Source organism: Pempheris klunzingeri, chromosome 6, assembly GCF_042242105.1.
Source record: "Pempheris klunzingeri isolate RE-2024b chromosome 6, fPemKlu1.hap1, whole genome shotgun sequence".
NCBI classification, from domain to species: Eukaryota; Metazoa; Chordata; class Actinopteri; order Acropomatiformes; family Pempheridae; genus Pempheris; species Pempheris klunzingeri.
The window spans coordinates 7,027,527-7,053,989 of record NC_092017.1 but is presented as its reverse complement, the minus strand read 5'-3'; the positions used below and the strand labels follow the sequence as shown (position 1 = coordinate 7,053,989).

General features: G+C 45.1%; 3 protein-coding genes across 4 annotated transcripts in view; 2 read left to right on the top strand and 1 right to left on the bottom strand.

Moving 5' to 3' along the window:
• shroom2a (shroom family member 2a) overlaps nt 1-16,315 on the top strand; it is a 32,724-nt gene extending 16,409 nt beyond the window's left edge. For both annotated transcript variants that reach the window (XM_070832046.1, XM_070832047.1), the window contains 8 exons: nt 4,752-4,874; nt 5,351-7,802; nt 8,223-8,308; nt 11,668-12,243; nt 12,823-13,398; nt 14,093-14,258; nt 14,380-14,652; nt 14,740-16,315. In XM_070832046.1, coding sequence (XP_070688147.1) covers nt 4,752-4,874; nt 5,351-7,802; nt 8,223-8,308; nt 11,668-12,243; nt 12,823-13,398; nt 14,093-14,258; nt 14,380-14,652; nt 14,740-15,012 — 4,525 coding nt within the window. In that variant the 3' untranslated portion in view covers nt 15,013-16,315. The remainder of the gene's footprint in view (nt 1-4,751; nt 4,875-5,350; nt 7,803-8,222; nt 8,309-11,667; nt 12,244-12,822; nt 13,399-14,092; nt 14,259-14,379; nt 14,653-14,739) is intronic.
• A 170-nt stretch (nt 16,316-16,485) lies between these two features.
• Nucleotides 16,486-18,737, top strand: cldn34a (claudin 34a). Its single transcript, XM_070832769.1, has 2 exons — nt 16,486-16,567; nt 17,883-18,737. Exon 2 carries the CDS (start codon nt 17,979-17,981, stop codon nt 18,711-18,713), a length of 735 nt encoding a protein of 244 aa, XP_070688870.1. The 5' UTR covers nt 16,486-16,567; nt 17,883-17,978; the 3' UTR covers nt 18,714-18,737.
• A 4,079-nt stretch (nt 18,738-22,816) lies between these two features.
• On the bottom strand, nt 22,817-23,944 carry LOC139203137 (putative claudin-24). The gene has a single exon (XM_070832804.1). The coding sequence runs from the start codon at nt 23,942-23,944 to the stop codon at nt 23,285-23,287; it is 660 nt and encodes a 219-aa protein (XP_070688905.1). The 3' UTR covers nt 22,817-23,284.
• Between the last annotated feature and the right edge of the window lie 2,519 nt (nt 23,945-26,463).

Sequence of the window (26,463 nt, the reverse complement as noted above, 5' to 3'; positions counted from 1 at the left end):
TGATGTTGCTCGGCTTGCATTCTAGTGTCTCTCACACGTAGGCTGTGATGGTGTTACAGTAGGTAAAAAGAGGCCCAACTGCTTGCCTTAAGCAATTGACAGGTCATTGGTGAATTTCTACCAGTGCTCTGAGCCACTGATTGCCCCAAAACAACCAGAACTGTAATGATGGCCGATGTTTAAGACGCAGGACTTTGTTATAGCGTTGCTGTTTAGACCCTCACCCTCAGACAAAGGGTGTCCAGGTGTTTCTGGGCCCTGGGTCGGTGCAGCCAGCCTGTGACTTGACAGCTGGTATGCCACTCAGCCCAGGAATGTGCTGGTCATTACATGCTGCTCACGGTTCACCTCTCTCAACCGAAACATGACTGGTTTGATTGTAGGGTCTGCTGAAGAGGGCCTTTGTCAGACCCTCAGGGACCAAATGGAATCCACCAGCTCACCTGCAAAGTGCAGGTTGGCTGCATACAACCTCAGCATTTTCTGCCCTATACTGTACGTGATGCTGAGCCTGGTTTGGCCAGATGTTATACAGTTGTCAATGCATCCATCGGTCCTAGCTACATGTTGTATTTCTTGTTGTCACAATTTTTACTACAAAATGTCACACCTTGGTCAGATTAGAAATGATTAGATGTGGCTCAATTCGATATGGGAAGTGTTTGTTAAACTAGTAAACAATGCATCTGCTGTAGCTCACAATGAAAACCTTGTTTGGACTGTATGCCTGATTGCTTCCCTCACAATAGATCACTGTGAATTTTATTGCCCTCCTATCAGCTTTAGGTTGTAACCATTCTTTGCTAATCTTCTTGCCTGTCACGAGGCCTCTCAGTGGCTTGCCAGAGCACATTTTGGAAAAGCACTTGTTTGTCACTCAGGCAGGAGTGCTTTCCCCCTTTTATGCCATTTAGGATGGAAACCTTTTGAGCCAGCTGTAATCTGTACAGCTGTAACCACCATCTGGACTGTTTTTCATCAGAAAGGTGTTGCAGGCAACTTTCCTTAACGTTGTATCCAGGAGTTGTACAAAGTTATGACACTACAAATTTGAAAGTTAGACATTTAATTCAAATAGATAATTAACTTGTCTCATTAATGATTATCACTTAATTATGTTTGCTAATCAGATCCAGATGCTAGATACAACAAAGCCCAGAAGAGGACAGTCTATTTTTATTACGGAGGCCAGTGGAGAGTTTAAGCTTCTATCATAAAAACGTAGGCAGCTCTTTTGTCAAAAAAATAGCATTCAAATCAAGTTTAAAGGGCAACATTATCATTGGTATAAATTAGTATATAACAATGGCCAAACAGAAGGCACAGCATGTTGGTTTTGGCACTTTATTTCCTAAGTTTTCACTTAACAGTTCACACATAGACTGAACTGCAGCTAAACGAGCCCAATAAAACACAACCTGAAGTAATGACTACAACAAAATGTGAAGTCAGTAGTTTTGAATAACAAGTTGTATGTGCCATGTGTTGCCATCCCAGCTTGGGCAGTTGCAATGCTCATTACCCGAGGCTTTCAGGAAACGGGGTGCCCTTCCACCCGAGAGAGCAACCTGTTGCCATAGTAATGGTAGAAATGCATGTCTGCCACACAAGAGGGGAGATGGGAAGAGAAGAGTCCGGCATTTCATCCCGTCATTAGCATATTAGCCCCTTAGAGCCAATGAGACGAGGCAAAGTGCAGGCAAACTCCAAGGGGACTGGCTGCGACAATAGCCCTCCTCCTTCTCTATACACTCTTCCACCCCCTCTCGGGTAAAACCCCCGTAATCCTGAGGGAAATCTCCCCTCCGTTCAAACTATTTCTGCTCAAAGACCTTAGTCTGAGTCATGTCCCTTAGTCAGAGTTGAATATAATGCTCCTGAGTTGTTGGTTAGTGGGTTTGGAGATAGCAGACCAGTGTTGGAGTTGTGCGATGATGCTCAGACAGCAGCGGCCTGCATGTCTCTGTATTTTGGCTTTCCTTTGAAGTGTCTGTGGAATGTGGTGCCCGACCAGCGCACGGGCACAACTGGTCTCCCTTCCAAATTGAGCTCCAGTCCAATATTATTTTATGGTCTTTTTCGAGCACAGATTTTTTCGTTGTGTCCATTTTGAACTCCTTCCTCCAGATGTTTGGTGAGTCAAAATGAACTCTGTTTTAATCACTGTTTAGTATTTTGACTTTTGTGTTTGAGGGCCATCATCTGTTTTTGCCTTTTTATATGCCAGTGAAGAACTGGGCACATATTGGGGGGCCTGCTTTGCTAGGTGTTATGACCCTAATACTCTGTTATTGTTGCGATTGTTTTTGTCTCATCATTCAGTATGAGGTCATCTATCATTTAGGCTAAGCCATGATCAGCAAGACTTAGCATTTCCAAATCAAATGCAAATTAATCTCTGGGGGAAAAGGCTTATAGGTAAAACAAAATCATCTGTGAATATTCTCCTAAAGTATTATTAAATAATTAGCAGTTAGTTTACCCTGAAGTTTAACCAGTTGACTATTTAGATCGTATGCATATGTGAGCTGTTCATTTGTGATTGTGGACTGATTGGTACAGGATACATTTAAAGTGAGTCGAGGCTCTAAACTGATCAGTCAGTCTCTCCCCCTGCCCCCATTCCAGCCAACTGATTCACTTTCCTAGCATATCTGTGCTGGCCCAGCTGTAGCCCTGACGATAGGCCTAATAAAACCAGCTTCATTTGCATACCAATAGCAGGCGCCATGTGTGGCTAGCTCCTAGTGCCCTAGAAACACGGACTGCGAGGAGACAAGGAAGACTGAGCTCCATGTTGGCTTTTCTTTGTCCCCTAAATAGGCCTTAACTTTAATCCACAATCAATTTTGTGGAAGTGTCCCACTTTATTGAGCTTAACCAAATCTCTGTCTCAATCTGAAATTTCTCAATCTATAAAATTAGTGTAGGCTGCAAACATAGTAGCTACTGTTATTCATTTCACCCAGTAGTTTGTTTTCAGGACTCCATCTAAAGGAAGCTGTTGTTTGGACCTCTTGTCATCAGATCATTGAAGGCCTTTAGACAAGGTGACTGAGGGGGCAGGACCTCTTGACCTCGTGGCTTTGTATGGCAAGTCTTGAATCCAATGAGAACGTAAGCAAGTAAAGCTTTGTCTAAAATTCTTGACCAGTATAACCCCCCTGTTTCACAGTTCCCTCTCAATAAAACTACTTACCAAGGCCGAACATGCAATGCAAACAAAAATTCAGAAGTATTCAGAGATGTCTTTAAAGTGTTTTCAAACATATTTTGCTTTGATTGTTTCGTCGATAGATGTGAGAGGCTAATGCATAAAATCATACCAAATGTCAAATAAAAAATACTGATTTCAAACCTAAGCTTTTATTTAGTTTTTAGACCCTTTTTATGCAAGTAAAAGTGTAATTGTGTGGAAAAAAGTCAGCCTTCGTTTTCATTCCAACCCTCCCCATTTAAAAGTTGAACACACACAACTACATTAATATGACTACAGGTGTACCAAACGACTGCCAAAGTCCCTTGTGTCCACTGGTGTAAGTTTTGAGCCCTGTGGAGGATAGAGCGGCTGTCTGGGAGGCAGACGACAGCTTGGACTGAGGGGCGATGTGGCTGATCTGTAAGAGATTCTCTATTCAGTTAAGCTCCCTGTCCCATGCTGGGCTTGTGTTCCCCCCCCTGGGAGAGTTTTTCTTATATTTGTCAACTTCCATGACACTCAAATTTGTGTGTCATCATGAGCATGCTTTTGTTTGACCAGAAGAGGGGGCTATAACACCATGTATCCGCAAACATTTAGGCTTTTATACTCTGGATATGAATGTCCTGTGAATTACAACACTGATAATTCAGTTGCATCAGAGGAGATTCAGAGAATCTTTGTCCTGCTGAGCTTGAGTCTTCTGCAGTGCGGTAGTATGCACAAACTAAATGTCAGGTGGTCTTTGTCCTGTCTTCTACTGTGAGTCCAGTCAATTGTGGGTGAGCTCTTAGTGTGTGTGTTCCTCCCCCTGCTGCCCAGGAAGATGAAAATGGTGGATATTGTAACTCAGAAAATGCCCTCAGAGAATGACGTTCATGTGGCGAGAAGCTTTCTTACGAAGATTTTGCGAAGTTCCATGAGGTACGGTTCTGTGGCTTCATCGTAATCAGTAGTACCTATTCCTTTTTTTTCCCTCTCCCTGAGCCATAATCATTTTAATCATTTGTCATAGTAATATCATCTCCATTCCTCTCATAGTAACTCTCCCTCTTCCATGGTTCATTACCTGCACTCTTTGGCATGTCTCTTTGGATTGTCTTGTGGTTCATGTCATTAGATGGGTGATATTCATCCCATTCGTACAGCATGCGATACCCTGTATGTTTGTGACATGTATGCACATGCTTTTGTGTCTGTGATAAGGAAGTGAAACTGTATTTTATTTAGGTGTATGTGGTTTTATGCTGATATGTTCTGTTCACCTTTTCCTGACATGCAATTCAGAAAGAATCGCTTTAAAGGGTATGTTTCAAACGCACAACTGACAACCTTACAAAGTTTTTGGCTCTACAGAGACCCAGATAAAAACACTCTCAAACAGTTACCATCTGCGATTGCAGGAGTAAATCAAAAATGCTGAAAATCACTGCCTCGATATAGATGCAGTAAAACAAGTACATTTTTTACTCATTGAGTATGTGTGAGTGCATACTGTTTTCAATAAGGGGCAGGTCTCTAATCCAGTCTGTGTTTTTTGCCCTCTCTGCAGGCGGAATGAACCCATAAGCAGGCCTCACTCCTGGCACTCCACCAAGTTCAACGAAAGCCAATCAGAGACTGCCAAAACACAGTCTCCACCCACGCAAGTCTGGCACACCAGATATGATGCAAGGTAACTCTTGCATCTTGAAGTTTGCCCCTTGAGTCTCTGTGTTAGATGTCAAGCGCTTTAAATGAAAAGTATTTGAATATGCTTAAAGGGGTTTTCAAGTATATTTAAAATACTCAAGCTCTTGACCCTATCTCTCCAACTGCCTTGTTCAGTCTTTGCTCAGCATTGAATATTCCCTCTACAATACAGCTTGTCATTTCATTTGGAACATTATTGGCCAGACATGTCACTCCTCTTAAGTGTGCCTGCTGAAAACCCAATACAAAGTAAAGGTTTTCTTCATTTTTGCACACATAACTTGACAGATGATGCTATACCCCTATATAAACATAAAATTGTGAATTTTAGGTACAAAGACTTTGATTTATTGGTCCTTAGGCTGTGTTTAAGCTGTCTTTGCTTAGTATCTGTTTTTGCAGAAATAAAACAGGTGGCTGTTTGTATTTTCACACTTGGTCCTTTGCTTTAATCTCCAGCTCTTCCTCAACTGATCTTTCGTCTGGCTGGGAGCAGACAAACTTGCGCAGAGTGTCCGACCAGTTCAGCTCTCATGGCAGTATGGACAGTCTAGAACATGTCTCTCACCCGTACCCTGCCAGCCAGCTGTCGCCTGCCAAGTCCAACAACAGTATGGAGCACCTCGGAGGGGGGAAACGAGACTCGGCCTACAGCTCCTTCTCCACCAGCTCTGGCACACCAGACTATACCCTCTCAAAGAGCAATGCTGCCTCGACAGAGAACATGCTCTATAAGTTCAATCAGTGGGATGCAGGAGGAAAGCACAGCAATGGCAGAACCAGCCAGAGCCTGACTGAGGGAGCCAAACAGGACGATAGGGTGGCGTACTTCCAGATGCCTGGAGTTAACACAGGCTGCGAAGGTCCACAGACTGATGACTCTTCTGGCTCTCGTCATTCCACTTCAAGTAGAACCAGCTACGGACCCGTTTGGCATGTTCCTGAAAAAAAGAAGACTGCTTCCCCATCTCCTCCCCCTCCACCTCCACCTCCACCTGCACGCAGTGACAGTTTTGCTGCGACTAAGGTGCATGAAAGGGGGCTCATCATAACTCACCCTGAAGGGCCTGAATCACATGTCCCCTGTAAGCCTTCCACTGAAAATCGCCGCAGCCAAAACCTATCCCCCAAAAGTGACAGGGACAATTTTTACACTTCATCTGATAAATCGAATCAGAACCAGTTCAGCTCAAACAAGCAGTACTCCCTGTCCAGCAGTGATGTTCGGCAAGGCCAGCCCTACCATCAAAGACATCACAGTGACAAAAGCACTTTTTATTCTCAGGCCTGGCCTGTGTCTGCTCCAAAGCCACAGAACGTAGGTGGCTACTATTGCAGCATGCAGGAACTGCCTACTAACGGTTCTGCACAACACTTTGGTCAGAACCAGAGGCGGAACTTAAACTCCCTGTCTACCACAGCCACTGACCAAAACACTGACAGCAGTGGACATAGCCGATACTACTGTGTCACAACATGTCAGCCCACACAGCCTAACCCCCAGCCTCTGTCAGGAAAATCAGAGGACAGGAAGAGTGTCTCAGGCGTAGACGTGGCACAGACTGGAAATGAGCGGAACTCTCTTAGCCCAGTCACCAAAGTGAAGTGTCATCTGCCCCAACAGCAGCAACACTCCTTACACATTAAAGACAGTAATGGATACAGCAAGCACCAAGTTACTGCTGCCCTGGAAACCTCTGCACCAAAATCTAGCTGTGACGATAGGGGAAGCATGAGAGGACATAACACACAAAATGCAGAAATTCAGTTCATGAGTTATCAGTCCAGCAGGCTGCCTGAACAGCGGAGGTCTCTGCCACTACAACAAAGGGAATTAACCCAAGACACCAGGCATCACAGCCAAGGAAGCAACAGGATCTGCCCCCAGGCAACCCCTATGCTGCACTCTCTATCTATGGATGCCACAGGCAAAGAGGCAAGAAGCTCAAACTCTGAAGAGTCCCTTGAAAGCAAGCAGATGAGACGCAGCGACCGTTTTGCCACCACGTTAAGGAATGAAATCCAGATGAGAAGAGCCAGGCTGCAGAAAAGTAAGAGTGCGGCTACCCTTCCTGGTACTGAGGATGAAGCTGAAGATCAGGACATCTGGAATATCACTGAAAACACCACCCCGAACTCTGCAGATGGGTCCTTCGACAACACCTACAAGGTTAATCTGAAGGAGGCACAAGCCAGGGTGCTCAAGGCTACGTCTTTCAGGAGAAGAGACCTGGAGCCGGTCTTACTAGAGCACCCAGCAGCTGAGGCCTCACCTAACTATCCAGCCTCAGCACAGGCCCGTAAAGATTTCCCCCCTCTGCCAACTGTCTCAGAGTCTGGAATGAGTAAATCCGGTCCTGCCGGTGGTCAGGTAACTCGCATCGGTGGCCGTAAGCGATTTCCTGCAGAAAAGAAAGTGAGGTCTTTCTCTGAACCAGACAAAATCCATGAAGTTGGGGTGAAGGAGGATCTCCCACACAATGAGAATGCAAGCTCCTCATTAGACCGACAGAAGCTCTTTAAAGAAAGCGAGAAACCAGCTTTCCCCAATCACATCCCAGTCCCTCAGAGCCATACCGAGAACCCACCAGAAACCAAGGCCCGAGGTCCTGCATCCACTGGTGAAACAGAGGACACAGTGAAAGGCATGATGAGCAGAGAGCTCACTGAAGAGGTCATGGGAGGGCCTTGCTCTGCACACAAGATGTCCATCTTAGACCAGCAAAGACTGGGCACCTTCGCTGAGTATGAGGCAAGGTGGAATATACAGAGGAAAAACCACGAAACAAGAGCCTCTGGACGGTATCGGTCAGCTGATAACATCCTGGATCCAGGACCAGAGGAGAGAACCAAGACCGCCTGTTTTCACGAGAGATCCCGATCATCTCCCTCAGCGGACCTCTATGGACAGGTGAGGCGCTTAGTCCTTGATTGTGATCTCAAAATGATGTGAACACACATTTTATTGGAATAATTAAAAAATGAGAGGTCTCTTGGTTGTAACTTGGTTTCAGTCATTTCAAAGTTGCAACGGTGTGCAGCCCTCGAGGTGAATGTACATCTCATTAAGACAAACACACTGACTGAAGTGAAAGGAACAAAGGAAACAGCCAAGTCAAATATTAATCCATGTTTGTTCATATGACACACCCTCAGCTTAAGGAAAAGAGAGGGCCATCAACCCGCTGATTTTCTTTTTCACTACTCAAAACCAGGAAGCTGCACCATGGGTTGGTGGAGAGTTAGTTTTGGATAACTAGGAGCCTCTTTTCTGTGGAGTGCTTGGGTGGTTTTCATAACGAAACTTGTGTTTGTTTGACTTTATTTACAGAAGATTCAAGTTCCTGCAAGAGAGTCTGAGAAAGAATATTCCCAGACGGAGAGTAAACCTGCTGGACCGCTCAACGCTGCCACAGGGTGGGTACATTTCACCTGCTAGTACTCCACTGACTTTATCAAAAAAGTAAAAGCATATTAGTGTTTTTGTATTTAATATTTGACTCTAGGTTGTCTCCTGGGAGATCTGAACTATTATCATAAGTTGTCATCAATAGGTAAATAATGAACAGTGCAATATCTGACCTACTTATTTATTATTTTGCTCTAACATGGATGTCTTCTTTGTGCTACCAGCATACTTGGTGTAACATTTCGTTGTGTCTCTACTCCTGAGCTTCCTCAGTGAAAGAGGGCAGTAAACTTGTAGAGGAACAGTAAAGTCTTTATAATCTGTCAAGGCATGCCAGTGGCAATGCCGTAGCACAGCTGTGACAACATAAGCTGTCTCTCTGCCTGTGCTTTGTGGCGTTTAATGGAGGTTTACTGGCGTAGGCGAGGCATCTGACCATGTCTGTGACAGTGAGGGAGTGTTTCCTCAGCCCTCTGTCAGAATGTAATGGGGACCCGAGTTCACAGGGCCAGTCCGAAGGCATGAAATTATCATCAATAAGATCTGTTATTTTGCATCATTGGATTTTCTGGCCACGCTAGCAGCATGGCTCTATGGATGCCTCTGTCAGCCTGTGGATGGGTCCACCACTTTGGTCCAGACTGAAATATCTCAACAACTATGAGAGGAATTTTTGTGAAACTTTATAAAACCATTCATGGTCCCCAGAGGATGAAAGCCTCTGACTTTGATGATCCTCTGACTTTGTGGTTTTGAGTGAAATGTCTAGACAACTATTGAATGGATTGCCAGAAAATTTGGTACAGACATACATGTTCTCCCCAGAAGCAACTACAATAACTTCAGCGATCACCTGACTTTTCATCAAGTCAAAATTTTAATTTGTCCAAAACTTTGGTGAATGACCAAATAATTGAACAGTGAAGCACATTCCATCAAGCCTCAGCTGAACAGCTAATTAGCTAACATTAGCATGCTAACATCCTTACTAGCTAACCTAAGTTTTGTCAGAAGCAGTGTACATGCCTGGAAGAGGGTTTAAATAACCCTCCGAATAATATGAAGCTGTCTGTGTGTATTGAGTGTTTTGTGATCATATTGGATGAATCCTCCCTCCTCAGTGGCTGTTTGTGTTGCTGGAAGGGTAGAAGTGTTTACAGGTAACGTTGATGATGTCATGTGATCCTTTGATGATCCCGTATGAACTCCAGTCACATGACAACAGTGAAATATTGTTTAATGTTAAACTATGGTGTCTCCTATTTCTCCTATCTCTCCATTCTCTCCTTAATTAGAAAATATAGTCCTGAAGTCAGCTGTGTCCAGTCAAACTCAGGTTTTGCTTGTATTAAAGGGGCAGTCCACCACTTTTATAGGTAAAGTTCAGTTTACTCCTCATGGGGAAAATAGTTGTAAAATGTCAAGGTTATTTTGGAATGGGCTTGAGACTTAATTTTTAACTTGCATTATAAATTTGAGGAAATGCATTTTAAAGAAGTGGATTGTGTTACATTATGGGAAATGTAGTAGTCAGTGTTTTTTTTTTTTTTTTAGTTTGATCCATTGCTGGAGACAAAAGCCAAGATATCTCAGCCTCTGCTGCGTCAATTCTGACCATTAATTTTTTATTCTGTCTCTTGTGAGTCCCCCAACTTCATGGAAGTACAAAACTAAATTGCTGCACTATTGCTTGAATGCCAGTCAGTTCCATGCTTTGTAATGGGAGCTTATGTTTTGTAGCAGCATTGTTTCCCTAATGCCAATTTTTAGTAGTATTCAATAACAACTATTCATGAGACATTATTCTCTTTTGCTCAGATTACTTAGAATCATTCTTAAACTATGCGTAATGACGCGGTCAAGATGACTTCATAGTTTGTAACCAGTTATGCAGGAGTCTTTATGCATTATCTAAACTCCGGCAGGTGAAACTCATTGAAGGGTGTAGAGTATCTCGTCTTGAGCAACCTCCATTGTAGGAGACACACCATATGACACTGTCGTTTGCATCACAACAACAGTACAGAGGATGTTATTGTCATTGAAAAGTCAGGGAGATGAGCTAAGTGAGGCGTGCTCCACCCAGATAGTGTAAAGAGATACCAACAGGTGGCCTCTGTCACAGAGAGCCAGCAGACACGCAGCACACTCACTTTTACTTCTACTATGGAAATGACTGCAGTAAAGTGCCACATAGGGTGAGTTGGTACATTCATCTCTTTTTTTTTTTTGTCTAATCAACTATTATAATTATGTCTAATTATTTTATGTTTACTACATATTTTGGGAACACAGTGAACTGATTAGGGATAAATTATTAATGTTTGTGCACCTTTTGATGAGTGACAATACTCCGTGACAATGAAGAAGCACTTTATCATGTAGACACAGATAACTGTTACCTTTGTTAGTGTTGTGTATCCCTAATGTCACCTTAAATAATCTGTTCTTACATAAATATGTATCACTGGTTAAATACCTACATAATGGTAACATGACTCTCATCCCTCCTGCCAGTTACTGCAGTAATATTGCATGCATCATGTTTCATGTCTCCGCGAGGTAACTTTCTCACACTCTGTGCTGAGGCTGAGGCTGAGGCACGAGGGAGGGTGTAAGCTGCAGTGACAGTTGCTCATTGGGTAACTTGTCACAGCTTGTAAGAATTCCAATTGGGAGGTCGGCGTTATGGCGTCTGTCTGTCCAAAAATCACCGTACTGTATCTTGTGACTGCCGAGTCAATACAGTTTTGTCTTAAATCAAAGCTGCGTGATTCATGTGTTAAAGTTCTCTGAGGACTCCTAATTGAGTTTGTGTCGTAGCTTGCGTGGTAATGTAATCTGTGGGCATGAAACCACAGTATTTTGCATGCTTTTACTATACAGCCTGGATATGGTTAACCAGACAGTTAAATTATGCTAAAGCACAGAACACACACTGGTACAAGTCTTACTATACAATCACTTCAAGTCTGTAAGTTCACTATCAGGCCTGTAATTATTCATGTCATTTCCAAATCCCATCTCCAACTTTACCTACAAAGAGTTAAAACTTTAAATGTGAAACAGGCAGGAAAAAGTGATCCGGTCTTCCCTCTTTGCACTGGAGGATTATTTATTCCTCTATGCTGACTTGTGGGAACTGAAATATTCCTCTTCAGACTGCCAGCTGAACAGTTACCAGGGTGGAGGCTCACCAGAGAGACGGAGACGTGTGTCTTATCATGCTGGCATAATCATAGTGGCTGCTGTAGAGGCGAACAAGGCCTCTGCCACAGTGTATTATTTGATTGAGCTGCAGATGATAGTCCGTGCTGCCTGGCTGTTGAACAGTGTGTAATTAAAAGCTTTCCATTGTGCTCCTCAGGTTCTCTGACAGAGGGCTCGGTGACTGTATCGTGAGAGAAAAGCCTGTGGAGTTTGAACATTACTCAGCGCCACCCCCTCCGCCCATGACAGGAACCAACCCTGAGTGCAGACACAGAGCCACCTTGAACCACAGACCCACATCCATCTTGCATAGCCTCACAGAATCTGCCCTCCCTCAGCCCAAGGACCACAGTGACCCGCCGTCTGGGCCGAGGAAGAACCCCCCTACGCTGGAGAAGACCCCCCCACCCAAATGCCCAGAGGTCGACTCCCACGAGGCCCTCACCGGTTCCCAGAGCGAAATCTTCACCCGCTGCTCTTCCAACACTGACCCTAACTCCGCCTTTGTCCCCACCCACTCTGCAAAGGGAGAAGGACTTGTGGACAAAGGACAAGGGGCAGTACATCATCTATCAACATCCAATCCTCAGCCTGCCTCCTCTCCCCCGGCTTCCTCCCACAGACCATCGGGGCCGGCCACTATGGAGGGGCAGCGCTCTCCATCTCCACAGTTCTCCCCACAGAGACTCAGTGACAAGCCTCCGGTCTCTCTACAGGATGAACAACCAAGCAGGTAAAGTTTTTTTTGTTTTCACATTTGTTCAAAAATGCCCAGTATTTTACTACGATACTGTCAAACTACCACCCAATGTAATCAGAACATAGTGACCTCTTTACTCCTTCAGTGTCGTTATGCCTCATATACAAAGGAGCTTATTGAGAGTCTCTGCTTTTGTAGGACCAACATGTGAGCGCTATCAAGCCGCAGTAAATTAGAGGGATTCTCCACATTTCTATAAAAGCCACTGGCGGTCGAGGCGTACTTCAGCTACATGTTGAAAATGTAGTGTAATTGTTGTTGTGAGGCTGTTTGTTCATCCTCTTGATCCAGAGCTAATTGATATCATCTGTAGAGAACGTCTGACTGTACAGTAGGATTATTACAGCTAGGAGAAACCAAAGTGGTGGGAGGAGTCCAGATGTCTTGGATATTCCAGCGCACTGGGCATGGAAAAAATCTTAGTTGCCATCATGCAGTGAAACTTTAAATCAGTGTATGGCTGCAATAACTGAAACAGGAGATTTTCTCCTCCTTTCAGAGAGAAAAATCTTGGACCTTCGATTTGTAAGATTGTCTCTCTCTCTCTTTCAGGATGGAGCATATGATAGAAAACCAAACTTCTATAGTGAAGAGAGTTCCCATCAGGATCGTCCACTCAGAAGGAGTCACAGAGAAGGAGAATTGTCCATTTTTGCGGCACAGTGACCCCCCTGCTGTTGAGGCAGAGGGTCCTGGCATAACCAGGCTCGGCAGTCTGGGAGCTGCAGGACAGGACTCCGTCTTCTGTGCCTTCACTCGGCAGAGGGAGCCTGACGGTGAGCCGGCCGCTCAGACAGACCCAAAGCCCCACAAAGACGCATACATGACCACTGGTAGAGATCACATCAGCTCTAACAGTCACCAGCCGCCGCAGCCCACAGACGAGCCCAGCAGCAACAGGACGACAGTAACCGCCGGGCTGTCTGACGATCAGAAGAGAGAGGAGCTGGCCAGGGACATCATGGGCAAGGATAAATCACTAGCCGATATTCTGGACCAGAGCAAGATGAAGACCACTATGGACCTGATGGAGGGTATCTTCCCTCAGGGGGAGCAGCTGTTGGAAGGAGCTCACCAGCGCAGGAAGGTGCCCCCGAAACAGACCGCCACCCGACCTGCAGAGGACAGGTCAGCCTCGATCTTTAGCCTCCATACTGGACCTGAGAGACGGCCATGTTTGTGTCTGTACATTAGCTCCTGATGACCTGCACAGTATTTTAGGGGCAATGACATTTTTACATTCTTATTCTAAATCTCTGGTACTTTATGACGTTTATTCATAGAGGGGCTCCAAGTCTGCGTCACCAAGCTCTCTTTAACACAAACTTCAGTAAATCGTTTGTTTCAGGCAGATGAATATCACCTGTTAACGAGGAGGCGCCCATTAGTTTTGATCATTGGCATAATTGGCGTGCCCATATGTTTTGACTCATGTTTTGACATGAGTAAAGATACTAAAAAGCGTCTCACTGAAGCAAAGTGGTGACCGTATGACGTGGAGATGGATGAGGGGATGTCATACAGTAGAGATACACGTGCCCCAGGGGCTACATGGAAAGGTTAAAGAGTGGCTCAACTAATAGGAAAAATAAATTGATTTGATATCCAATTCAAAAATATTTAGTTTAACTTAAATTTTAGTCGAGAGATGATAAACAACTGAAATAATGAGCTGAATTTTAGTCTTTTAGAGCGACTGTATTCGGTAAAGAAAAACTCGTTAGAAAATCTTACGTCCCACTTCAGAACAAATCTGCGGCTCTGTCATGAGGGCCATTGTTTCTTTGGTGCTTACTCTGTGTATTTGTTCCTTATAATTCAGGGGAAAGGAGGACAGCATGGCAGCAGCTGTCACCATGGTGACCAGCTCTACATATTACAGCACATCTGCTCCCAAAGCTGAGCTCCTCATCAAGATGAAGGACATGCAGGAGCAGGAGGAGGAAGACTCTGAGGACGAGCTGGACATCGATCTGGCCAACAAGAAGGTACCATTCATATTTAGTACCTGGATTGTGTAGCGTAACAAAATGAACCAAAGGGACTCTTGCAGTAAGGATGAGACTAAAGGTTCACATGAGGTCTAATTTGGTGTCTTCCCATCTGCAGCAAGAGCTGATCGACAGTCTTAGCAAGAAGCTGCAGGTGCTGCGGGAGGCCCGGGAGAGTCTCCAGGAGGACATCCTGGACAACAACGCTCTGGGAGACGAGGTGGAGGCCAGAGTCCAGCAGGTCTGCAAACCCAACGAGCTGGACAAGTTCAGGATGTTTGTCGGCGACCTGGACAAGGTGGTGAGCCTGCTGCTGTCCCTGTCGGGCCGCCTGGCCAGGGTGGAGAACGCCCTTAACAGCCTAGAGGAGGACGCCACTGCTGAGGAGAGGGTGAGGAAATGTAACGTGTAGAAATCAAACAGACAGAGAAAATCTGGTGCAGCTCCTAAAACCCTGCCGCTTTTCTTTCATGCACAGCGCACGCTGATTGAGAAGAGGAAGCTGCTGATTCGACAGCATGAGGATGCCAAGGAGCTGAAGGAGAACCTGGACCGTCGGGAGCGCCTGGTTTATGACATCCTGGCCAGCTACCTGCAGGAGGACAGCCTCACAGACTATGAGCACTTTGTCAAGATGAAGTCTGCGCTCATCATCGAGCAGCGCAAGCTCGAGGACAAAATCAAACTGGGCGACGAGCAGCTCAAGTGTCTGACGGACAGTCTGCCGATAGAGCAGAGGCTGGCCTTGTGAAGACGCAGGACACGGATGAACTCTGACGATGAAGACTAAGTTATTTGTCTCCAAGCTGCAGTTGAGCCCTGTGTCCATCAGAGGGAGACAGAGATGAGGAAGCTGCAGAGACAAACAGCCTGTTCTGACTAGGATTTTTCAGTTGTGTGAAGCCTCGTCTGAGCACGTCTAACTACTTCACATCTTCTCAGCTGGACTGCCACGACACCACCTGGACTGACGGCATCCATAAACAACTCCTTTATGAAAGATGCTGCTTTTCTGGCATCACCCAACCACTGTATCTCTTTTTTTTCATGCCATTTTTGCTTTGTTTTTATTTTTATGATTTTTTTTTAGTAATTTATTGTAGCCTTTTGAATCTGGAGGGGACAGTATTTTATCTTCAAGTGGTCTGAGCAGCCATGTTACCTGATGTGTGTCACGCTGAGCAACTAGTAGTATTTATCATGTTTAAATAATTTCACAAACCCTTTTCAGATAACCCGTCGAATCTGGCCGAATATTTCAATAAACGTAAAAGTTTCTGTCAACATTTATATATAAATTAGTGGCCTTTTTACTAAGATTTTTTGTGCCCTCGATTTCCTCACTGAAGGACCTTTTCCTCTGCAGTGAATTGATGGTAAAGATGGCAGGATGTTGGTGAATGTACCCGTGTCCACACTGATACTGGTCATTTTAAAGAGCACTTGTTCAGCTTCACTAAACAGAAGAACAGCAGCACTTCACATCCAGACTTTAACTAAAGTGAAATCCACATCTGAAGTGCCTGGCGGCGGGGGGGCGGTCGCACCCACGTCACTGCGACCACTGTCCGCTCTTTGAATCCACTTGTGCGTGTCGCGCCCGTCACTGCTGCTCTGTTTCACCCACAGCCAGAGGAAACTTGTTTAGATTATGATGTTGCCACATATGAGTTGGCCGAGTGTTTGTGTATTTTCTCCACTGTTACTCCACTGTGTTTTGTTTTTCACGGTGCAGATGTTGAATGCTTAGTTACCACAGTTGTTATTTGACTTCTAGTTAAATTTCATCACTAAAAAAAACGTTCAGGTTGATCGTTTTGCAACCAAATATGGAAGTAAATCACTGCAAAGCATTTTGACCAGCTTGAACCTCAGTCTGTCAGACGTCTAAATATCAGACGGGACGGACTGAGTCGGTCTCCCAAAGGTGAACCCTATCGGAGGATGTTTGTTCTGCACACTAGTTTCACACGCTTCATGCACTACTACAGCCTGACTCTTAACACTTTATCAGCTGTGCTCCTTTGTATCAAATAAAGAGTCCGCTGGAATCACGCAGTCGTGTTTGATTGATTTCTATTCAGTTACTGACTCATTCTTCGCTGTCACTCATTAACCTCCCCACACCCTCGTCTCCGCTGATAATGTGGGAGCTAAAGACTTTGACATGAGGGAGAATATCTTCAGACAGTCGGGTGTTAACAGCTGTCCTCGCACAGCAAAATGTGGATTCTCACTCAGAGTCTCTGTCCTGTGGTAAATACATCTGTATGCTGAAAACAAATCTGAAGCTGAGACGTATCGAGGTGAGTAAAAGGACACGAAAAGTAACACAGGGTTTTAATTTTCTGCATAACGTGCAAAGATTTAAAGGGCAATCATTAACTACAGTAATGCTGTGCTGTGCAGTCACTAGAAAACAAGCTCCAGCAACAAAACCACTGCAGCCTCCAGGACTTTTATTCTAATTCTGATCAACCCTTGATTTTTCATCTTGGGTGATTTTCATGGTATTCCTCAACATATCCCCTAACTTGCTGAGCTAACTGCTCTTTCCTCAGCGTCTTCATATCACTCTGAGTCAGTGCTGTCTCTTGAGCCAACCTTCTCCGGGTGCCGAACTCAGAAACAACCAGTAAGACGTTTTTAGCAGGCAGGATTAAACCGTTGTTGTCCACATTCTCCTTCCATGGTGATAAATATAGTATCTATTCATATCCATACTTTTATAGATACAGCTGCAGCATGCAATGGTTCTTACATGTGTAGCTTATTCTTATTTGCAGTCGGGGCGATGTATGCACAGAGAATCTAACTGCCTGCTGTCATCCTGTCACTGTGGCGTCTGTGCCACGTGTATACACATAGTCTGAATGGTAATCTGATTTATTCATCACTTTGACTGATGTATTAAGTAGTTTAGTCTCCACATGCCACAGACTTTTACATGAATAAACGTAGTATACCGATTATTAACAATCAGCCAAAGCAGTCTAACTGCTGCTCTGAAGATGTGGGTCATGTAGATTGACAGTATGTACGACAGCACTGAGGTGCTGGCTGGTTTTCGGGCCTTTGTGCGTCCTGTTGTTGATGGAGGTGACAGGAAGCACAAGAGTGCGAGGGCAGTCAGTGATCCAGCATCACGTTATATGTTTTCATCGCTCATATTTCCAAACAATATCTGCAGCTCATTTATTCACTTTTCTTGTCTGCAAAACATACCTTAAAGGACCAGTACAACCATTTTTCATAGGTATCATATCTTCAAGAGAAAGTAGTTTCACTGAAAACGATGAGGTCTTGGACTCCTCATTCCACTGATTGTGGAGAAAAATTGGCATTTTTTCTCCCTTAATCTTCATCTGAACACAAAATGTCCTACACAAAACCTCAGCAGATGAAGTTATCTACACGGTTTGATAAAGCTGCAGGTAAGTGATGAAATATCTTTTTTTTGGTCATTTTGTTGAACTGATCCTTTAAAGGTTCCTCCTGAGGAGTGTCACAGGGTGCGTTTGGCGACACTTGTTGAAGTATGCAGCCAACCAGGCCGATGTTAATGTGGATGTACTGAGCTCACTTGTGAGATGAAGCTGTTGTGGATTTTTGTGTTTTCAGGTGGAGATGTGATGGATGTCAGTCACTCTGTATGAAATCAACAATGTGTGAGCCAGCGATCAGTCTCTCCGAGCGTTAGCCGTCACACCGCGCAGGATGATCTACCTGTCTCACACAGCTCACTGGCAGTTCCTGGGCCTGATTGCTGGGATTCTGTCGTGGATCCTCATCATGACCACAGCGGGCCTCAACGAGTGGCGGCTGTGGCACGTGGCCGACAAGTCTGTTATCACCTCGGGCGTGGCCTGGGTGGGGATCTGGAAGGCGTGTTTTTACAGCCACGCCCTGCCCAGACTAGAGAACTGTCAGAGCATCGGCATCTCGGACCCCTTTGCCCCTGCAGAGATCCCGGTGGCCCAGGTGCTGATAGTGCTGGCGTTGTTCTGCGGCCTGGCGGGGAACATCAGCGCTGCGGTAGCCATGAGGATGGTTTACTTCTCCGTGGAGGACCGGAGACACATAAGGCTGGTCTTCGTGCTGGCAGGGACCCTGTATGTGCTGACGGCGACCTTCTGCCTGGTGCCGCTGGTGTGGAACATGAGCTCCGTGCTGAACAACAGCACCATAGACTTTCCCTCTGAGTTCCACCTCCCTGCCGCTCCTGTCAGGCAGCAGGTCGGCTACGCCATCGGAGTGGGCATCTTCGCCTCCATACTGATGCTCATAAGCGGGCTGCTTTTCCTCTGCTACCGCTACGCCTGGCAGGCCCCCAGAGACACCAGAGACCCGCTCCACGGCCCCTGGACAGAAACGACCCTGACACAGAAGTCTGAATTGACAAATGGAGACATTTGGGGCAGGGATAATCCTGTGTTTCACAGCAAAGATTGAACAACCTAATATCGGGAACAGTTTGCTAACAATTTTCATCCGTGGGAAAATCAGAGAAGAAAAGTCACATTTAAAGCACAAACGTTGTTATTGACCTACAGTATGAGTTCAGCCTTTATGGTGGAACATCAGCAATCTTATATAACCAGAAACACTGTGAGCTACACATGAGTAGACTGGACCATAATGTGAAAAATAAAAACTGATTGAACTACTTCTACTAGAAAAACCGGCATCTTCTTCATAGTAAAGACCTGATTCATCACTAGCACACGAGAGCGTGTAGAGGAGTTAAAAAATGTATTTAAGACATAACGTATCTCACGGGAGGAAAATGGAGCCTGGAGCCAGTTAGCGAAGGACATGAGTGTGTTTTTGGCCACTTGGGGGCAGCAGAGCAAAAACACCACTGACATGTTACCCTTTTGTGCGTTAACTCGTTAGCAAACACTTTAAATATGTCGAGAAGATATGAAGCAACATGAGCATCCATTTGGATGTTGTGTTTCTGTCGTACTGATCAATATATTGTATCGATAGCCCAATATTAACTCATTTTATCTGAGGTATTTGGGTTTCGCTAACACCTGAAGGAAGTTGGTTAGCTTAAGTTAGCTCTAGCTGCTTTATGTTCAGCTAAGTTCGCTAGCTTGTTGCTAGCCAGCTAACGTTGTCTGTCTGCCATTTCACCTGAGCACAGTTACCTGGCTGAATATAATGAATATAATGCTGCGAGAGTGAAAACAAAACAGTTAAGTTTTGGGCCAGAAAAAATAAAACAATGAGCTAAAAGAAGCTTAAACGCTTCGTAGCGCTAATGGTGCTAATTATGTGTTGTGAACACCTTTCACAAAGATAAATATTGATTATAACTGCTTTAATATTGTACTGTAATACAATGTATTGTATATGAAATATACTGCCATGTTCCTAATTAAATCTACAGATAATAGTCTGCCTGCTCAGTTCAAGCTAAATTTAAGTCCATGTGGCTCGTGTGAAGCGAGTACAGCTGAGCAGCGTTTGTGTTGCCAGAGTTCAGGGACTTGTGCATATCTGCATATGTTCTAATAAAGTTTATCTCTCCAGAGTCTTCCTGTAATGACTGATCAGTGTTATCACCGCTCAGGCTGGGGGAGGAGACGTGACATGCCAAGGTGTGGGATTCTAACAAGCCCCATGTGAGGAGGGATCTGAGCGGGTCAGGTTGACTGGGGGCCCTGCTCATGTGACCTGGGTAGGAGGCTGACGAGAGCAGGCATGTGAGTATGGAGAGGGGGCCGCCTCACAGTAGTGATTGTTGCCAGGGAAGACACACACACACACACACACACACACACACACACACACACACACACACACACTGTGGCTCAGTGGCCCGCTGCACCTCTCTGGAGGCGGCTAGCTGCTGAGGAACAAAAGGCCCTCTTCAGCCGAGCACAGCTCTCTGTCAAAAACACAAGTCCCAGAAGTGGATGAGAGGTAGACCTGCTCTGAGCACTCCTGGAAGGCTGTCAGGCACTTTATCACTGACAGACAAAAACGGCATACTTGATGCCAGCCAGTAATCTGTAACAGCAGAACTTCTGATATTCATTTCATCTCGTATAACTAAAGATCGTTCAAAAACATTCCTCCAGATAAGAGATTTCTATTGAAATAATTCTCCGTCCATCCGATCGTCTGTCTTCATCGCCCTCCCACCTCCTTCGTGCACATTCCCCTCTTCAGATAAGCCTGACATAATACCCTGGGCTGGTTATGATTTATCTAATCTGTTGTGCCAAGTCATCTACTCTATCAGCCATGGTGTATAATGGAGGAACTCTGATAAGGAGGCACTGAGGGAGGAAGGTGAGTGATTGGTGCAATTAAAAATCGTTAAGATGTGTCATATCAAAGGATGTGGCAGTTACAAAAAGCCAACCATAGTTTCACAATGATGACGTTTTAGGTCAGCTGATAGCTTTTTATTTTCAGGTGAGTAGATTCACGAGAGATGATTGGTGGTGGAGCTCCAAGCAGATAAGAAATCCGGCCTCATATGTTTTTTTTTATCTTCTCCTGATCAAAGATTGATATCCACAGAGATCAAGATCAGACAAAAGTGATTATAGTCTCCTCCACGCTCCTCATCTCTGCTAGAGGTTACAGCCTCAAGCAAAACACACCTGAATGACTGAACTGTTGTCAGTTAGTGTTGCATCGTGGGTAATGTAGGCACCGGGGTTTGACAAGGATGAAGACAGCATAGAATGGAAAAAGATATCTTTGGTTTTGCTGCATTTTGATTATTTTGTCTTTTCCATCATAAGCTGAGTCTTATTGGAGTGCTGCTCTACTCTTTTAACTCCTCTGATGGATTCACTTAAATAAATGTTCTAAAAAGGCAGAATTATCCCCAAAAAAAAGAAAAAGGAAAAAATGTTTGTTCTCCCATTTATTATCTCACGACCCCTCTGATTTATCTTGTGACCCTCCAGAGGGGCTGGACCCCTCGGTTGGGAACCATTGGACTAAACTATTTAACTGGACAGTAGTCACTAGTTCCACATCAAGCAGCTTTGACAGTAAAATGCTGCACAAACACTGATACATCAATTTCAGATTCTTTCATGTCATTTTCCCGTTAATTATTCTGCAGGGTGTTTTATTGGTGTATTTTCTATAGTCGTGTTGTCTTATTCTGTTGTCATCTCTCAGATAAGACAGATAAAGGGAAGGGAAGAAGTTCACAGTGTGGCACTTGTGAGGCTGCAGGAACATTATCATGATGGTCTATCTGGTCTGATTGTGTTGAGTGCTGACTGTCATATCTTATCAGTCTGAACTGAAGGATTGGATCATCTTTATCTCCATCTGAACTGTGAGCATAGAGGCTCATCATACAGTCAGTCATTTTTCATTTAGATGATTAATCATTTGACAGTGTCCTCTGCTCTGTGAGCACTTTGCTTATCAACCTCTCAGAGTAGGTTTGTTTGTTTGCAGTCGGATGCATTTAAACATAATTCTTCATGAGAAGAAGACATGTCATTTCCTCCGTGCTGGCCAGTCCCTCCGCACTGGAGTCTTACGGTAATCAAAAAGAACATCTCAGCATTTGTTTTCACTGCCTCCCCTGCTGATAGCTGCCCTCACACTGGGAGACACCAGGCAGCTCCCTGCAGCCTGCCTGGCGTCAGAGGATGGGAGGGCGCCTCTCAATCCGCTCCATGATCTCTGGCTCTGTGAGGCCTGACTGAACCACTTTTTATACCCTCAAAAGCCAAATCTCTCATGTCTCGGGCCCCTTGGGCAACATATGCTTCTGTGACAACATCATTATTTCTCATTAAGTTCATTCTATAAGTGCTGGATCTACAAAATGTAACATCATTAGGATGTGGAGGTTCGGAGATCATCCTCCTCTTATGCAATAACACATTCATGTCACTGTACCCGCGTCTGTGTGAATGATACAGACAGTTTCAGAGTGCAGAGAGCGGCTGAGCCCTCTGACCTTGGCAAATTTGTGTAATTATGTCAAAGAAGGAGCCGCAAGGGCAACCTGTTCTGCATTCTTCACAGTGCACGCTGCCCATTAGAGCATTCATTAAACACAGCTTAGCTCAGCGAGTGACCAGGAAATCTGATGGAATTAGTCTCAAGCTGTGTTTCCACCGCCGCAGACACACCTGACGGACCAAAACGGCTGTTTTCAGTCCCCCCCCACACCCCACCCCGACTCCCCTTGCTCAGCTTGTCGTCTGGTTATGGAGCCACCAGGGACCACTTAGGTTCTGGGTTTATGTGACTAATAGACAACCGGATGGGGAGAAAGCAAAAGAGCCTCTGATGTAACTGAGGACAAATATGTTGATTGTTTCAGATTAAAGCTAAGAAACTAAGAAATAAATGATTACATTCAGCATATTCCAACAGAGAATACAAAGCCAGCACGAGAAAATCACCTTTTTTTTAAAATGAAAAAGAGACAAATTTTCAATAGAATTCTTTATGTGAATCATCTGATTGTGCTGCACAATGCAGCACACGAGCAAAATTAACCAGGCACAGAATAATTTGTGCTTTCACTGTGTTTTAGTAGTGAGAATAACTTACAATCACAGCATTTTAAAAGACTAAAGTGTCCTGTAAAACAGACTTGAAATTTCACTTTCTTCTTCTTTGTTGGCACTGATGAGAGAACGGTCCTGAAGCCACCCCAGGTTGAGGAATATAAAGGATTATAAAAGATATCTTTAAAAAAATATTCATTTTTACCGCTCACAGCAGGTTCTTTTAAAACATGATGTTGGATTGTGCAGGTGAGTCATTTAAAATAGCTGCAACATAAAGTGACTGAGGATTTGATGTTGTTTTCTACAAGTTTTCACCGTTTTACAAAACATTTGATCAAAATCCTTTTTGTTTCCAGAAGTGATAGAGCGACCCTCGTACAGGATGTTGTCTTGGATATAAAACCAGATATTTACATCATTACTTTAAAGCAGTTTGAGGTGCAGTTCTACAGGTGATTGTGTTGTGCTGTCAGTCTCTATGCAGGTGGTTCTATTACGATCTGTCCCTTAAACGTACTCTGAGCGCTTCCTGAAGGAAACGTCCGCATTCATGACCTGGTACCTCCGCTGCACGACAGGCTGAGGCTCCACCTGTGAACATAAGCAAGAGGTGACCAGAAGGAGCCCGGCCACTATGAGGAGAAATCCTCCGGCCCAGCCGCAGAACAGGGCGTCACCAAACTCCCACCGTGGCACCACATCAGGTACTTTATCATCGAAGAAATGTATCACGGCCAAATGAGCCATGTAGGACACGGGGATCAGACACAGCACTCCAGACATCACCCCCAGCACCCCTCCTGTGATGGTCAAAGTCCTCTTGGTTCGGTAGCCCCTGTGCTCTCTGCAGCTGTTGACCAGGTGAAGTCCAGGTATGGTCACCAGCATTCCCAGCATGCCCACAGCGAGGGACGCACACATGAGGATGCGGGCCAGCTTGAGGTCACTGGATAGGCCCAGCAGGCTGTCATAAGCTCTGCACTCCATGCCCCCGACGTCCTGGACCACGCATGTCTCCCACAGGCCCAGCTCGTAGCTCTCCACCGGCAGCAGCGCAGTGGACATGGTCAGCCACTGCGGTAAGATAGTGGTGGCTAAAGCGCACAGCCATGCTCCAACATAGACCAGCATCCCCAGCAGCTCCAAAGCGCAGGCGCACGTGTCCATCTCTCTCTCCCTCTCTCTCTCTCTCTCTCTCTCTCTCTCTCACTCTCTCTCTCTCTCTCTCTCTCTCTGGCCTACACGCTTGACAGAGCCACAAGAGTGAGAGCCACTTCTTCTCCGGCTGCTCTTCAGGTGGAGAGGCCTGCGGATGTCCAGACGGAGCAGGAGCTGCTCACAGCACCTGATTATTAGTGCTGACCGCTCGGGCTCTGGACTCTGAGCTCTTTCACAAGCAGTTCCCACTCAGAGGAGCACACATCTTCTGCTGCAGGGAGGAGAGGGGGCCCATTCGGCCCTCCCCTTTCTGGTCCTCCTGCTCTGGCCGCTGTGCCAATGGGCAGCAGGGGCAGAGGCAGAGATGGCCGGTCTCAACAGCAGGCCACAAGGGATGACATGAAATGCAGACAGGATATTATATTGAACAATTTTATGCATCCGGTGGGCCCCCAGGGGAGACAGCAATGTCAGTGTGTAAATAAGCAAACAAATTATCCTGGGCCAACTCAAAAACAGCACCATCGGGATATTATTTAGAACTCTCAAACAAAGATAAGCTTCTCATAAACTGGGTTGCCTCCGGAGATACTATCAAATCTCCAGTTTTAAATATGCGTGATTAAGATTAGAACTCATTTTTACAGCTTGCAGTAATGTCCTCCAAGTGTTACCACTGTATCATGAACAACGTTTTCCTTAGGAAATAATTAATTCATTATTATTAATTACATGGATAATGAATTCCATGTAATACGTGAATGCAAGGAAATTAATCATTTTTTTTAGATTTTGTCAGATGGTGTCACAGTCAGGCTTTCTGCTGCATGTGACTGAAACAGAGGCAACAGTGCAGCTTATTGTGCGCTCTCATATGAACACTACATGGCCTGTGGGAAATGATCGTAGGAGGATATAGATCAAAGCTCTGATGTGAGAAAATGCTGCCCTGCCGTAAACACACACAGCAGTGCACAGCCACAAACAAACAAAAACGCACAGATAAAATCCCCAGCCTGCTAAACTCCTCCTCCTCTGGAGTACCAAAACGCTCAGCTGACTGCACTGACGTCTCCACAAGGGCCACGTTCGCTGGGCTGCACACACACACACACACACACACACACACACACACACACACACACATACTGATCATACCAAACCCCTCTAGGAGAAGGCAATATGTTTTGTGGCATTGTCTCAGAAACACACCTTTAGCAACTTCTGCTCAGTGACACAGTTAAAGGAAAATGTATGTGTCATAAAGACGACGGTGGAAATTCCTACTAAGTGGAAATTCCACTTGAATTTTATGTCACACTGAATTTCAGTCAGTGAACCAGAAACCTGAGTAAAACTGAGGAATTAAGTTTGTGTTGTTGCAGTTCCTGCTGGTCGCAGGTAGAGGTCCACAAAGGTCCTGGACTACCTTAAAGAAAGCCAAATGTGTTTTATTGTCATTTTATTATAGGAGCTCCTCTACATTCAGCTCTTGTTTAAAGTCTTTCTTATCATTATTTAGTGCCCATGAGGGCAAAGAACGCTGTGGCTTTGACCCCTGGCTCCTCTTGGCCATTTCAATATGAACTAAATATCTTATCTTTATTCTTTTAATTGTTTTATGTGTTTTCATCCTTCGGTTTTATGTCTGGTCATTACTTTGTTTTGTAAAGTACTTTTTAACGTTAACAAAAGTGCTATATAAATAAAGTTACTATCATTATTATTATTATTGCGTTGATCCTGAAATAAACTGCGTCTCCCTAATGATTAATTGATCAGAAGATGTCCTCAGAGGCCTTTAGTGGCATTAAGTAGAGGCCCCCAGGACAAGGCTCAGACCTTGCTACCCCACCCAGCGCTGCAGCACACTGACCCTGGAGCCTTGTGGCATCTGAGGGTCTGGGGTCCCTTTTTCCCAGCAGACGTTTAGACTTGTTTCAGCAGAAAAGGCACAGGTGTGGACACATTTGGGCTCAGTGGCACCGGGTGTCTCAGAGAGCCATCTTTGACCAGGACCCTGGAAGAAGCTCATCTGGACGGTATGCAGCCCCGTTATTATAGGAAAGAGAAAAATAAACACATCTGCTGGGACAAACCACAGCTGAGAGCTCTGGGGGCACAGACCTGACCTCTGCTCCCAGCAGGCCATGCGGCTGTGCGCGCTGCAGACAGCAGGTGGCGCTGCTGATCCACTGAAGGGACCCTGAAGGCAGCAATTAACCAGGGGTGTGTTACTGTCCAGCGGGGAGCAGTTCACGGGTCAGATTGTAGTTAAACTCCAGTTTCAGTGATTTTCATACACTGACATTATGCATTTATTTGAATAAGTTAATGTTTCGTTGTGCCGCGCTAATCCACAGGTTGCTGAACTGTGTTGAAAAGTGTCTCTGTGTCCCTGCTGACTGCACTATTGAGGTGAAACATGAAGTAAACGCAGTCCACCATGTTTTCACGGCCTCAGCACACTTCGGTCGGAGAGCTGGGGCCTGAAGTTTCCCCATTGGACGGAGCAGCTCCCTCCGTCG